The 15572-nt window shown below is 43.4% G+C and overlaps 1 protein-coding gene across 1 annotated transcript in view; it reads left to right on the top strand.

The window, feature by feature from the left end:
- The window catches only part of FRMPD2 (FERM and PDZ domain containing 2), a 49214-nt gene extending 34318 nt beyond the window's left edge, over window positions 1-14896 (top strand). The window contains exons 22-32 of the mRNA XM_066621373.1: window positions 701-794; window positions 3702-3787; window positions 3935-4082; window positions 5401-5615; window positions 6490-6588; window positions 7856-8190; window positions 9646-9934; window positions 10546-10704; window positions 11208-11382; window positions 11739-11807; window positions 14391-14896. Of these exons, the coding sequence (XP_066477470.1) occupies window positions 701-794; window positions 3702-3787; window positions 3935-4082; window positions 5401-5615; window positions 6490-6588; window positions 7856-8190; window positions 9646-9934; window positions 10546-10704; window positions 11208-11382; window positions 11739-11807; window positions 14391-14896 (2175 nt within the window). The remainder of the gene's footprint in view (window positions 1-700; window positions 795-3701; window positions 3788-3934; window positions 4083-5400; window positions 5616-6489; window positions 6589-7855; window positions 8191-9645; window positions 9935-10545; window positions 10705-11207; window positions 11383-11738; window positions 11808-14390) is intronic.
- The last annotated feature ends 676 nt before the right edge of the window (window positions 14897-15572 follow it).

The raw sequence follows: 15572 nt of genomic DNA, 5'->3' as shown, positions 1-15572 counted from the left end.
GGAAACACACATACCAATGACTGGTTAATAGGTTTCCCATAATACACTTTAACCAAAGATTCCCCCAATAATATACTTAACTCCATAAATGAAGGAATATTTTATAGTTTTGATATAGTTTCTGAGAGGGATCTCATGGGGTTGGGGGCTGCATCTGAGGATCAAACTCTGCATTAAGTTAAGCCCATCATTAACAGCGAGGCTTGAAGATGGAAGTGTCTCTTATTCACAAAAAGCAGCCATGCAGCAGTGTGGGGAGAGCTGCAGCACATGGAGGGGGGGGGGGTTAACGCTTTCCCCCTGCCATTTTTCCACTGAAAATCTCCTCCCCAATTTGACTATTTGCTGCCACAGCACAGAGTTACCAAATCAATGGGAAGTCAGCCTCTGACACATAAGAAGCTAGATCTTGGGGATATGATTTCATTTATAATAGTCTGATGAGAGCTGTATTATTTTTATTAGAACTGAGAGTAAAGAACCAGATGAACAGAGAGAATGAGGTCTGATATCAATATATCTTAAGGCCTGTTGTAAACAAAATGTGAAGCAAATTTGTGCCTGGCTGTTTTGGACAGCTGCCCAATTCTTAGACTGTTTTGCAGGTTATAAAAATAAATAAGTTGATTTTGCTTTTTGAATCAAGGAAGGTTGGCATATTTCTGTGGTAATGATAATGGCTTAGTACTTTTGTTGCCAGGGTGGAATTAGCACCAATGTGCTGTATGGAGGGATCTACGTGAAAGCCATTATCCCCAACGGACCAGCTGATAAGGATGGGCAAATAAGGAAAGGTTAGAATTTTTACAGTTCAGTTCAGCCCTGCCCTACTAGTCTTTTCCTCTGATTGTAAAAGAAGTGATGGAACTTAGATTGACTAGGCACATTGAGAATGGACTGAAGGGTTCTGGGTGTTAAGCGGATACCACCAATGAATCTCTGAAGCATACGCTGTAACAGTGCATTTCAACCAATGGTCCAAGTATCACTGGTGACGTACCACTTACAGTATGACAGAGGTACTTGGGCCCCCTGCCCAGTGGTGTCGCTAGGGTGGTGCAGGTAGTGCGGGCCGCACCGGCTGACGCGCACGGGGGGGTGCCGCACACTGGGGGGTGACACGCTAAAATCACCGTGGTTAGGAGTAACCCCATCATGTTATACACCGTTGGATGCGGGATTTCCAGCTGAATGCAATGCAGAGTGAAATATCTCCTTTCTATCAAAAGTTATGGCCAAAAAAACTGAAGAACAAAAAATGCATGGAGCCCTATGCAAAGTGAAAGTGAACTGTATCACACGTTTACTCGCGAGTAGGCAAACTTGCCTTAAGCCATTGGAAAGGGAAGGCTGAGTGGAATCCAACAACACCAGAATGGTCCTGATCCGATGAATGCAGCCCCCCAAAACACCTGTGAAGAAAATCCCTCCCTGCAAGCAGAAAATGTATTGAGCCCATGGAAAGCGAAACTAAGCCTCATGGTCACGTTTACTCGTGCGTAAGCAACCATGCCTTGGCTGGTGTGGAAGACCAGGTGAAGGAGAGTGCAAGGCTACCAGAATGGTCCTGATCTTTATTTAATTTAGCACCTGGAGCTAAACAAGTGCTCCCCCCCACTAAAAAGGAACCCCACAAGGCAGCCTTCCCCCCCCACACACACACACACACTAAAAAGGATCAAAACAGAGGCTTCAGCTGGTGAGGTGAACTTTTTGAGACTTGCAAAGCCAGGTGGATCCTGACAGTGATCTGGTTTAAACAGAAGTTCTTAAATTGAACTGGGCATTGGGTACGGCTGAAAACCTTACTGGTTTTGGAGGGGAGGTGTTATTGCAGGCAGGCTACAGAGGAAATTCACTTGGTGGAACAGGGCTGGCTTCTGCTTATTTAATTATTTGTTTTACTTTAATTATTTATACTTATTAATTTTAATTTGCCTGATAGTGTCACTTCCACCATGACATCACTTCTGGTGGGTCTTGGACATTCTAAAAAGTGGGTCTCGGTGCTAAAAGTTTGAGAACTGCTGCAATAAGGTGTTAGTAAGTTGACATCCTGGGGGTGTGTGTGACTCCACTAGTGACCAAAATCACTAAAATCACAGTTTGGAGGAATAACACCATCATGTTATATATCAATTAATGTGTAATTTCATGCAGAATGTGTTCTATCTTTGTTCTGTCAAAAGGTACAGCCAAAAAACCAGTGGGGGCAGGGTGATGGTACATCACCACACCCACCACCTGGGGTGTTGCCCCACCCATTGCATGGGGGTGATGCGCTGGCATCCCGCACAGGGTGACATGAACCCTGTGACACCACTGCCACTGCCACAGAGACCAGATGACGCTGCCTGTGTCCTCACTGCACCAGGTGTGGTTATGGCTGATGGCGACATTTGGCTTTGTACCAACCCTTCGAAAGAGGCATAGGTTGACCAAGGAGTGCACATAATGGAACAGAAATCAGGAGCTGGCAGCAACCAGAGAAGCCTCTTCTTTGCTGCAGGGACAACTGTGATTTACATTGCCCACTTCTGAGCACAGCAGCTATCTCTGGTCACCTAGTTATCAGGAAAAGTGGTACCTCCAAGCATCATATTCAGACATTTGATACTTGAGGGGGGGGGCAAAGTTAAATGTTGTGTACTTCAGTATTTGATGGACACACACAGGTTCACCCCCAGTTGCCTGAGAACCAGAACCTTCAGACTATGTCACCTGAGCTTGGTCAGGGATTAAGAGTGTATATGCCTTTTCAAAGTCTCAAGTCAGGCTAACACTTCTCAGTTTCCCACAGACATGTGATACTCTCTGAAAACCACAATAAATATCTTTGTTCAAGTGTCTAAAGCACTGGTTCCCAAACACTGTAGCATCGGGACCCACTTTTTAAAATGACATTCTATTGGGGACCCACCTAGGATCACCAGACTTTTTTTTTTTAAAAAAAAAGGAGATCTAGAAAGAAATAATACCTTATTTATTTATTTGTAAGTAATAATAACCAGAAAAAAGACCCTCAAACACCTATCTCCCTATATTTACACATGCTTGCAAACTGCAGAAGCTGAGCTCTTTGCAGGGTAACTAGCAGCTACAGCAGCAGTTCTCAAACTCTCAGGGAGTTTGAGGACCGCAGTAAGTTATTGCAGGGGGGCAGGGAAGGCAGCGGGGGTGGGGGAAGGCAGTGACGCGATCCCCAGGATCGCGTCACTAAGGGGGCTACAGGGACTGGCATGTACTTACCAGTCCCTGCTGCAGCAAGGGATCATTTCACTGGGGATTGTGTCACTATCTCCCCCCTGCCCCTGCCCCTTAAGGGAGCAGAGTCGAGGGCCCTCAGGCTGAAGTGTCATGTACCCAGTTTGAGAAGCCCTGAGCTATAGTATCTGATTTTTCAATAGCTTTAGGGCTTGAGGCAATTAGTTATCTGATCTTTCCTTCACCCTTTGGCAACTCACCAAATACCATGTTGCGACCCACCAGTGGGTTCCAACCCACTGTTCCAACAGTTTGGGAACCACTGGTTTAAAGAATGGATACTAGAATAGTCTTGATTTCAGAAGTCTGTGAAAATTCTTGCAGGTTACTACTAAAGCTTGCTGATGTGGTCAGTGGGAAAAGCTATAACATTACAAGAGTGTCTGGTTGAGTCCCATAGGTCCACAACCTATTAATTTATTTCTTGTGTGACCCAGGAGACCGTCTCTTGGAAGTGGATGGCATCAGTCTCTGTGGAGTGACGCAAAGGCAGGCTGTGGAAAGTCTGAAGAAATCTAAGCAGGTTTGTCTTTGTTGGGCAAGGCAGCGAGGCTAAGTGGTTCTCTCAGAGAATTTGGTTTAATCTCTGAATCAGGAAATAAATCATGCTTGCTGGGCATGCACCTGTGCATTAGGGTGTTTTAACAAAACTTCTTCACTATTCTGCTAGGTTGCCAAGCTAGTCTTGACAAGGGTATGTCACATACCAGCCAAACCGAGTCCAGGTGATAACTCCATTAAGGATGAGCATATGAGCCTTTCATTGACAGTGCCAACCTTATCGGAGAGTCCCAAGAGCACCTCCTTCATAAGCGATGGTAAGAAATGAAAGAATACTAGAATAAGGATTTTGCAGGGAGTCAAAGGGTGCTTCAAAGCTAACTTTTTTTCTCTACAATTGTCATTCTTTGTTCAAGTCTCCCTCCCATGTTTCTTCAGACCAGATTTGTGGTGATATTTAATTTCCTCTAATTCTGAGGTCCAAGATCCCACGCTAATCGATATGTGTGGAGGGATATCTGGAACACCAGCAAAGAAGAGGGAGGTGTTTGCATAATCAGGGCAAGCCCAGTGATTGCAGAAATACAAGTCTAGGAACATTAACAACACAAATCTACACGTCTATTCAGAACTGAGCCCCATTGTGTATGACCTAAGGGGCAAGATACACTCTTCTCTAAAGCATTTAAGAGTCATATTTGTTCAGACTTTCCTTACACATGAGAGTAATGGAGCAGCAGCTGAGCATGGAAAGCTGCACATAAATAGTGAAGTGCTGGAAAGAAGAGTCCTTCATTTGTAGATGTTAGGCATTCGTATTTATAGATTTGGCCTTCATCTGTAATACCTGTCATTAGATATAAAGCTTATGCCTCTTTGCTTTTTATACATGAGCTATGATTTCAAAGTCCAAACAATGCATTCCCTGTTATAAATACAATTTACTCTTGTTGTTATGAGATGCCAGGATGGTGTAGTGGTTCTGGAGTTGGACTTAAATCTGGAAGATGCAGTTTCAAGTCCCTGCTCAGTCATGAACCTTTCTGAGAGACCTTGGACTAGTCCCTATTTCTTAGACTAATCTACCTCACAGGATTGTTGTGAGGACAAAAAGAAGGAAGGAGCTATGTACACCACCCTAAGCTTCTTAGAGGAAGGGTGGCATGAAAAATAACATAAAAATAAATCCACCATTGCACAGGAAGAGGAATTCTCTATTCATAATTCCATGTTTTAATTTTCAGAACTTTTCAGAACTCTACTCTGCATTTATATTGTCCTAGGATCTCTGTTGGGCCCAGTGAAGCACACGCAAAAGCCTGGCAAATGTAATGGAAGCCTTGTGTTTTATATGAAAATATCCAAAGATTTGACTCTGACCTCGGTGGAAATTATGGGCCCAATCCTATCAAAATTTCCAGCGCTGATGCAGTCCCAAGGTAAAGGAACAAACATTCCCTTACCTTGAGGAGGCCTTTGTGACTGCCCCCCGCCACAGCAGGATGCAGTGCATGCCCTATTGGCACACCCGCATAAGCTCTGGAAAGTTATGTTTTTCTGAACACGAAACTAAACTTCATGGGGCACTTGAGGCAATTAAGACTGTCTGGTTTTTTTTTATCCATTTATGAACAGATAACACATTTGAAGTCACACTAAAAAAGAACTCTGGGGGCCTTGGCTTCAGCTTTCTCCAGATGGAAGGGGACGTCTGTGAACGCTTTGGAAGAGACATTGTCAGAATTAAGAGACTATTTCCTGGGCAGCCAGCTGAGGAGAATGGAGAGATTGACGTTGGAGATATTATTTTGGCTGTGAATGGAAAATCTGTTCAAGGGCTATTATATCAGGTACCAGACAGTGGTGTTGAATAGACTTTTTATTTGTAATACAATAAAGAGGATTAAGGATACTTCACCAACTTCCAAGTTGCTACAAGATTTTAGAACAAGAGCTGCCAGGTTGCATTTTCAAGAGAATTGTTCAAATTTTTTAATTTCCTGAACCCAATTCACATATTTGTTATGAGGATAAAATATTTCCACCCATTTATATAAAGAAGAATCAGAATAACAGTGTATCAAATAAATTGCATCATAATGTGATTTCCCTTTGTGGGCCTGATTCGCCTTCGCAGAGCAATGCAGACCTGTGCCAGCAATTGAGGTGGCACAGCTCTGAGTTGCTCCATAGTGGCTGCTGGGGATTACCCAGGGCAAGGGGACAAAGGAGATCTCCAGCAACTGAAAGCCCAGTGGTAGTTGTGTTGGTGCCGCTGCACTGCCACACAGGGATTTTGGTAGGATTGGGCTGCCTGTTGAGTAGTTGGGACAGAATGTGGGGTGAAGGTGCACATTCAGATGTGCACCCATAGCCACATTCCCCATATTCCCTGGCACCTGGAATACTGCTGTGACTGTGTTCAAATTGTCAAGGAGAGAGGCACTTTAACTTAAATTAAAATCTGAGTTAAATAACAGCTTTCAATGAAAGTGGTGCGTATTGTTTTAAATTGCCAGTGCATTGTGTCAAGTGAGAGAGCATTGGTCTGGTTGCCAGGGCAACAGATCAATCCCATGGTACAAGCTGCAACAGATTGAGGTAACAATTAGTATGAAACAGCCCAAATGTGTGAAGGAGCAGGTGGTCAAGATTTTGCAGTGAAAACTGAACCTCTGTCCTACAATAAGCCATAAAACTGTCTGTGGTTTCTTTTCTTGCCAGGAAGTCCTGCACTTGCTGAGAGGGGCTCCTCCGATTGTGACTCTTCATCTTTGCAGACCACCAAAAGGCATTCTGCCAGAAATAGATCAGACTTCACTGGTAAGCACGTGATATCTTGAACTGCACTTGTTTCTGCACATCTGAGCTCCTTTGCATGACTGTTTGAGAAATGGAGTCTCCAAGAACAACATTCTCCAGTTTTTCCCTTTTCCAGCAATAGGTTTACCTCCTAAAGACCAAACAAGATTTGACATGGAGATTCATGAAAAGGATCAGCTGCCATTTTTTAAAATTGTGTGTCCCCAAGCTGCTGTTTGCCCCATAGCTCAAAACATGAAGGTACCTGCATGATACCTCTAGATTTTATCATTAAGAACAAGTACTGGGGGGTGGCATTGTAATTGGGGAAGTGATAAAAAGGAATAAGATTAACCCTCTCCCTTACCACAGTGTTACGGTCTCCATCCAGATTGGGGCCCACAGCTACGATTAATACTTTTAAAAAAACTTCACAAAAGATAAGGAATGAAAGAAGAGATACTGAAATGGGAATTTTTCTTTGGCTGAGCTTATTATGCTTTGCAGGGATTCAAAGTACGACCTCTTAATCTATTCAAGAACATTACTTCAACCAAGCAGCACCAAAGGGTAAAACCAAGCATCTTTATAATGTATGAAAAGTTAAATCCAACAATAGAACATGTGAACTCCACTAAAGGTCCTGGGAGCTTTATCTGATGTGCACTTTCTAAGAAAGTCACATGTACTTGGCTGTTCTTTTTGCTTTTAAAAAATGTGCATAAAGGAATGTGAGGTCTGTCAGTGCTCTGCTCTGCTGGTAATTAGGAACTTGTGCACATCCTCTCTGCTAGGGTGGGCTTACCCAAGCCCCTGGCAATGTGGTGTGGCTGTTTTTATATATTGGCTGTTCTAAATTGTGGTGTGCTGTGTTTGAACTGCACAAGATAATCTGAGATTTTAAAACATCTTTTAAATAAACAAATACATTGGAGAGGAAGTGGCTGTTCTGGGCAAAAATTGACTTCTACTATTGACATGCTGTTCTTGCTTCTAATCATACTTCTCATAAGCCACATATGCAGGACCAAATATTTCATCTTTCTCTTCATTGGTCCTGCCTGTATGTCCTTAAGGGGCAACCTTAACTCCAAATGGTGCATGGTATAAGGTGAACATCAGTACTATCAGAGGCACTGGTTGTATATATCTGTCTTTTGTAACAGCAGGGGTGTATGGTTGTGTGTATGGTATGGTAATGGGGGGGTGTAAAACACTTTCAACCAACCACAGCTGTTTTAACTACAATTTATATGCTTTACTATCTGTGTGTGTTTGTCTTGTTAAGAGTCCGCTACCTTCACCAGCAAAAGAATTCGTGCCATCCCTGGAGCCAAGTTATGGTTTGGATCACACCGTTAGTGATGAAGAAGACTCTTCCCCAGCACCAAACTCTCCAAGAGCAGCCCATGATGGGGAATTGTGGGAAGTAGAACACTCCCTACATGAGGAGCAAGAAACCTCTACTAAACCTCTAAGCAAAAGGGATTCCGCGGGTGAGCGCACCTACAAGCACCGCTGGAAAATCCGCCAGGAGGCCATCACCTCTGAAACCTTCCTTTCCCTAGAAGAGGAGGTGAGGCAGGGGTGCTACTCACCTTGTGAACTTGAAAGGGCTCACAGGTAAGACTAATGGGGTAACCATGTTTTCTGCTGACCTAGAAGGATTTGGAGTGAAAGGAACATAATGTGAGGGATGAAACTGTAGATGACATATGACTGTAGCAGCATGGGAAATCTGGGGAGGTAGAGACTGAGGGTAAATGGGTAGGAGCACTGCAGTGCTCAAGTTTGGTGTGTGCATAGTGAACAGTACAAGTAAGGAGTGCTGAATCAGGAGAGAGAGAGAGAGAGAGAGAGAAAGAGAGGATTCAGGTTCTAGACTTTTGCAATGATCGCCCCAGTAGTTTTTGCATCTTCTTATGTCAAGGAATGGCAATGTTGCGTGTGTGTGTGTGTGTGTGTGTGATTTAAATAGCTTATCTTGAATTGATGTGCAAAAGCAAAAACCACAAGTTGATAAAACATTTTTAATATTTTCATGGCTAACAACAGAGATTATCCAGAACTAGCATGACCTGTAAAGTTTTGTGACATAACTCAAATTCATTATACATTGCAAAAGTTTGTCAGACATGCATCCATAGTAGTTTAATTTGCTTTTGATAGAAATATCTGTCAACAAGTGAGAGAAACATTTACAAGAATTTTACTGCAGCTACTACATTAGTAAAAATGCAGTGTGGTCCTTAAGCAAAATGCTTTTTTTCCCAAAGAATTGTCTCTTGAAAAATGTTTGTGTTGAGTGTCTTCCAACTATTCACTAAATATTTTCAATAAATTCTATATTTGCTTCAATAAATTCTATATTTGATTTTACAAATGGGTTATGTCAGAATGCCAGATGCAAGGGAGGGCACCAGGATGAGGTCTCTTGTTATCTGGTGTGCTCCCTGGGGCATTTGGTGGGCCGCTGTGAGATACAGGAAGCTGGACTAGATGGGCCTATGGCCTGATCCAGCGGGGCTGTTCTTATGTTCTTATGCTGTTGGTATTTGACACTAGAGGTTATTTCAATATTGGATATTTGACATTCTGTAATGGTAACGGCTGGAAAGGCTATTAGACTAACAAAGCAAAGCTGTCAGACAATTATAAACAGTCCTCTTGTTTCCCAAATGCCTATTGTGGCAGTATAACAGGGTCTGGAAGCACAATCTTAGGCATGTCTACTTAGAAGTAAAATGCATTGAGTTCCATGGAACTTACTCCCAGATAAGTATGTATAGGATTGCAGCGTTGAAGACTTGGAAGAAGCCCTTAGCCTCTCAAGTTTACATAAAGGGTGCATGGGGTAGAGAGCCAACACTGCAGTTCTGGGCTTCAATAAATCCTTGCCAACCTTCTATTAGACCTTCTGTACACAGCTAGTTGGTCAAAGCCACAGAAGGATCTGGCACCTAGTGCCCTTTTTTTGTTGTCTGGGGAGGAAGGCCGTAATAAGCAGATTAAGATCAATGTAATAAGCATTGATTGTGTTATAGCAGCTCTTGATTTGGTTCCTGCTGCTCTTTCTAGAAAAGATGACCTTGAGTTTGAGAAGAGTGATGATAACTTAACCATCAAGTGCTACCAACCTGAGATTTGTTCTCCCACACCAGTGGATGAAGAGTATCTTACCATCAGTTCAACATCCTTCACCCCAATATCACACAGTGGGAAATCTGAGGTGGGCACCACCTTAGAGCCAGATGGGCTTGGCCCAACTTCAATCTCCTTGTCTGGTAAAGAACTGTGCACTAGTGACGATGAGTGGGAAGACCTAGAAGAGGTGGAGAGAGACATGAAAGAGCAGCAGGATGTTAGGGTATGTGATTCCAAAGCAGCAAGTACAATGTATTTTCACACTGATGTTTAAAACACACTGTCCAGTTTTGTCAGGAAAAATATGCCCTCAAACTGGGCAGAAACATTACTGAAACAGCTGCAAAGCCACTGGGCCCTCAGGCATTATCTCTAGTAACCGAGGTAGTTATGCCATTAGTTATTTGATTTTTCTCTGTAAACTGCTTTGTGAACTTTTCATTGAAAAGCAGTATATAAATATTGTTAATAATAAAAATAATATGCCAAAATGCTTGTCTGCCTGATTGCTCAAAGCAAAGCATGTAATAAGTGAACCTAATCCTTGCAGAATACGTCCACATGTGAAGGTGAGTGCCAGTAACATACCCAAGTCCACATACCCCTACTAACTGGGAAGAGAGAGAGAGAGAGAGAGCTACTGTTTTTATTCTCTCAGCATAGTGCCTTTTCTGGTGGCTGTTTACTGAGGCTTCTTCTAAATCTTTTTGGATCATGAGCCCTTTTGGGACGGGAAACCATTTATTTAGCTATGTAAACCACTTTGTGAATTTTTCTTGTTGTTAAAAAGTGGTATATAATAACAAACAATGTATTCTGCTATTTCTTATGTAGGAAACCAAGTTCAGCATGTCATTGACAAGGTCAGTGAACAAGAGCTATGGATTCACTGTGGTTGTTAATAAAATGGATAACCTCTTATATGTAGCAGAGATCTTGGGAGAACCTGCTTTGTCAGATGGGCGACTGAAGATTGGAGACAAGCTCCTTATGGTAAAGAAACTTTTAAAATCTATTACGCTAATCTTTAACTGACTTAGGGCCCTATCCTATATATGTATGGGCACAATCCTAACTCACTTTCCAGCACTGACATAAGGGCAGTGCAGCTGTAAGGTAAGGGAACAAACATTCCCTTACCTTACAAACATGAGGAGGCCTCCATGACTGCTACCCAACTGCAGGATGCAGCACATTTCACATTGGTACAGCTATGTCAGTGCTGGAAAGTAGGTTAGGATTTGAACCTAAGGTATATTAAAGAGTGGACATTAGATTCAAAATATGTGAGGAAGAGTACTATATTTGAAAGTATAGACTCTACCAAAAAAAAAAAAAAACCACCCTCATTAGACTGAAATTATAATGTTGAAGCTGGAATTATTAACTTTCAACAAATTCTTGCTGGAAGTCAGTGGGCATACCATGGTGATTTTAGCATGGTGAGGTGTAAACTGGCAAGTTGAATGTAACCAAGACCTTTCCTTGTGGCTCAGGTGAATGGGAATGATGCTACAACTCTTTCAGCTAAGGAAACTTTGGCTATATTGCGCAGTTCCACCTGTGAGCTGCACTTGGTGATTGGCCGGACTATCATGGAGAGCTCCACTTCTCTCAGACTGGATGAGATCCCTGAAATCACACTCACAAAGGGTGACGGTGGACAACTTGGTATGTAGCACTCTGTGAAGAGGAGTGTCTGCCATCCTAAGCACAGTAACTTAAAACCAAGGATGGGTTCATACATGCATGTTGTGGGCCTCTTTTTCTTCCAGGTGTTTTAGCCTATACAATGCACTGTCATGCATAAGCTTAGCATTTATATGGCTCCACATACAAGTTACAGTAATTCTTACAACTGCTCTGTGAGGTAGGCTAGGATTATTTAGAGTTCTACACATTTCTCCATGCATGATTCATAACGCCAATTGCAAAGTGCAATTCCAATCATGATTGTCCATAACTTTTTTTTTCTGGTATTCATATCTGCATGAATTTTCCATTTACCTCACCATTTCTTGTAACAGTGATGTATATGGGTAATATCGCACAGGTGCTTGAGACATACAGTGTGGAAGCAGAAGCAGGAGACATTGGTACCGCCTTATTCCTTGATAGAAAAGGCCTGATAGAAAAGAACTCATGGGTGCTCATCCTAGACCTAGACTTCTTCTCACACATGCCTAGTTGGAGCATTCAATTGGACTTTGGGGGTATATGGGTGAAGCAGCTTACTGGTTCAGAATCAGCTGTTTTTTTCCTTCTGGTGGAAGAGCGGTGCAGACAAGGGAAAAAGAGGTGCTGTGATCACAGCAACTATGGTCTGTCTGCATATTATTCATTCACCTAGAGCAGGGGAAGGGAATATTGCCATCCTTCTCATCTTTAGTGCAGTATGTCCCAACAAGGAGTGGTACCTGGAAACACCCTCTCCCCTCACAGTGGACCAAGCTGATCCACCAACCAAAACACCAGCTGATCTTCCACCATCAAATTCTGCTGCTTTTTAAGCAGTGCACACCAACATACCAGCAGCCTCCACACCAGGCACAACATACATGCACATACCGCCAGAGCTAACCTCCACTCCCACTCCTCCTCCTCCTTGGCTTTTTGTAAAGTACAGACTAAGAAGAATCCTGCCTTGCCACTTTACAAGAAGTTGGAAGGAAAGGTCTCACCCTTTTTCTGAGCTCTCAAGAGAATTCAGGAAAAGGATGGCAGTAGCTGAGGAGTTGAAAGAAGAGGTGAGTCCTTGTCCTCCTCATATTGTGCACTCTCTGAGCACACAAGAAGAAGGATGGGGCAGTGACCAGGCAGGTGTTCGGCAGGAGAAGGTGGCAAATGGGTACAGGTTGCAAGGAATTGGGATAACCAGCCTTCACTCCACTAAATGGAGAACATGCGCAAAAGTGGCCGCTAACAGTTTTGCACATATTCTGAGCAAAAGCCAAAAAGTCTTGACTGAATTAGTGAGATGTTTCCATGTGTGAAAGGAGCAACCTTTTTTGGTTCAGGTCAGAATATGTGATAGAGAGAAGTTTGACAATTGAGCACTAATTCTGTAGTCCTGAGAACGCATCTAGAATTATTATGCCATATTGAAGGTGGGAATGGGGTGGGGAGGATACAGGCTGGGAGAGTTATTGTATGTGAAATGAAGTTTAAACCAGGGGCTTCCTAATTCATGCTGTTAGTTACTATGCTACACTTATATCCAGTGCTTTTTTTGTAAAAGAAAAGGTGCAGGAACTCACAACTTGTTAATCTCTTATTTATTTATTTATTTTTAAACCATTTTTTATTGGAGAAATAAAATCTTTTTTATGTGCTTCCCCCCTAAAGATGAACTTACTTCTGAGTAGACATGCATAGGATTGGGCTGTCAATCTCCACATCCCCTTCCCCCTAGCTACTTTTTCTACACATGGGGAAAAATACTGTACAGGTGCACTTGTAGCGTGTAGTATGTAGTGTGGCACTACTTCAAGGAGAGGTAGCAGTGAATGGATTCTGCAAAATGGCTTACATGAGTTCCATGTAGTAAAATTACTCTAAGCAACTGTGGGAGTAAGAACAAAAAAGGAATTCTTACACGAGAGGGGTCCTGAGGTGCACATAGAAACAGCTACGTTTGCAAACAAGCAATTAAATATGGTTTAATTCAGGTATCAGAATACTCTGTGTCTTTGGGAAGGCGCTTTGCATGCAATTGTATGTTCTCTGCTGCCCTGAGCAGCTGCTGTGCATTGCTGGAGAGGAGCTGCAAACGCTAGCTGGCGGAGGGCATGCTTGTGGGGGAAGGATGAGGAGGATCTCTGGCAAGGCTGGACAGCACATTGTATACACGTAGAATCCCTTTTCACCTGCCCTTAGCATGTGAAAACGGGTGCAGATATATATCTCTGCCAGGATTAAGAGCCCAATCCTAGGTATGTCTACCCTGAAGGTATGTCTACTCTCATTCTAGTCAATGGAGCTAACTCCCAGGACAGTGCCTAGGATTGCAGCCTAAGAGCCCAATCCAATGCATGTCTACTCAGAAGTCCACTTTAGTGAATGGGGCTTACTGTGCATAGGATGGCAGCCTCAATCCTGTGCCTGTCTCCTCAGAAGTCAGTCCCATTAGAGTCAATGGGGCTTCCTCCCAGGAAAGTGTGGAGAGGACTGCAGCCTCAGAACCAAAGCCTATGCCTGTCTCCTCAGACGTCAGTCCCACTAGAGGCAGTGCCAGCACCTACCCAGCGAATGCCTCTGTCTTGCTCCCCCCCCCGGAATGCCTCCGAAGGGGAGGGGCCCCTGCAAAAAGGTGCCGGAACTCCGTCCCCCCGTGTTCCATTAGAAAAAAAGCCCTGCTTATATCAATAGTGTGTACAGTGGCACCAAGCCACCAAAAACGCAGATGAGGCTGCTTTTCAGTGATGAGTTTCTAGTGCCCAACACCTATAGAGAACACTTATGATCTGCATTAAATCACTTAAGTGTGGCATGAGTCCACTCTTAAGTTCCAATGAAATGAATGAGAATTACCTCCAAGTGAACATGTTCAGAATCAGAACAATGCAACAGTGTTCCCATTATCTAAGTGGAATGGTTTCAGGGAGCACTGCAGTCTAGCAAACCTTAACAGCTAATGACAACCAAAAGTAGATGGAGACAATGGATTTTTTTCCCCCTAGGCCTGAAGTTAACTGGTGGAGTTGGAAGCAAGCAACAGGGTATCTATGTCCTTGATATAGTGCCTGACTCTCCAGCCTGTCACGAAGGCAGCCTGCAGCCACTTGATGAGATTGTCTGCATCTGTGGCTTGTGGACAGAAGGCATGAGTCTGGATGATGCTGTCCGAGCGTGTGATGCTGCGAGCCAGATTGTTCATGTCAGAGCCATCAGGTTTGTCTGGCATGTTCTGTCATTTAACTTTTGTGAAACCTCCCAGCTGATGTTCGTCCATCGTTTTTCAAAGAAGACATCTAACGGGTTGTGGACTGCGGTGTGTCCGCAGGTGACTAATAAGGCCGATATGAGCACAGAATGTTCTGCCACATGTCGAGCAGACATGTGTAGGCACCGCTGTTGCAGCATTTGCAGCTCTAGCTTTACGGAGTGCTCGCTTCTCTTGTGCTATGGTTGTCCTTCTGGCTTCAGATGTCTGACAGCCTTGGTGGATCAGTGTATGCCATGTTGATCGGTCTTGTGCCAGGATTTCCCAGGTGGTGGTGGTAATATCCAGGGACTTGAGAGAGGCTTTCAGTGTGTCTTCCAGTCAGCACATTGATGGGAATGGTGTTCTCTCCATTCTAGTTTTTCCCTGCACTCTCTACTCACATCTTTCCCTCTTAGATGTACTAGGATAAAAACATTTGTGAATGATAGAACTACAGAGTTTAGAGTAAACTGGTGCTCAGAGCTGATGTACCCCTTTTATGTTGTCTCCTGGAAGATGGTATACCAAAGTTCATGCAATGCTTTAAGCATCCCCTACAATTTGTTTAAAGAAATCACTTTGTTTAAGATTTGTTTAAGAAATCACTAGCAAGCTCACAGAATCATCATGAATTTAGAATAATATCTAACACTTAAGTGTTCAATGTGTTTCATATAGACTTTCCCAAGTTTTTTTGTTTTGTTGGCATCCTTCAGTCTCGGAAGACTATGGTGTCACGCTCTGAATGGTGGTTCTGGAACAGAGTGTCCTCTCCAGTGCGCAAAGCCTGGGTAAAGTAGGTATGGAGGATAGGCTGTTACCCATGCAGCAAATCCCCCCTCTCCACGTTGCTGAAATGGTCCAATGGAAAGGCAGAGGCCAATACGGTTGGTTCCAGCGGCGTCACAGGAGTTGCCAGAACGTGACTGTGTTCAGC

The sequence above is a fragment of the Tiliqua scincoides genome, chromosome 3, assembly GCF_035046505.1.
Source record: "Tiliqua scincoides isolate rTilSci1 chromosome 3, rTilSci1.hap2, whole genome shotgun sequence".
Classification (NCBI taxonomy): Eukaryota; Metazoa; Chordata; class Lepidosauria; order Squamata; family Scincidae; genus Tiliqua; species Tiliqua scincoides.
The sequence above is the reverse complement of the archived record's forward strand: the minus strand, read 5'-3'. Positions and strand labels throughout refer to the sequence as shown.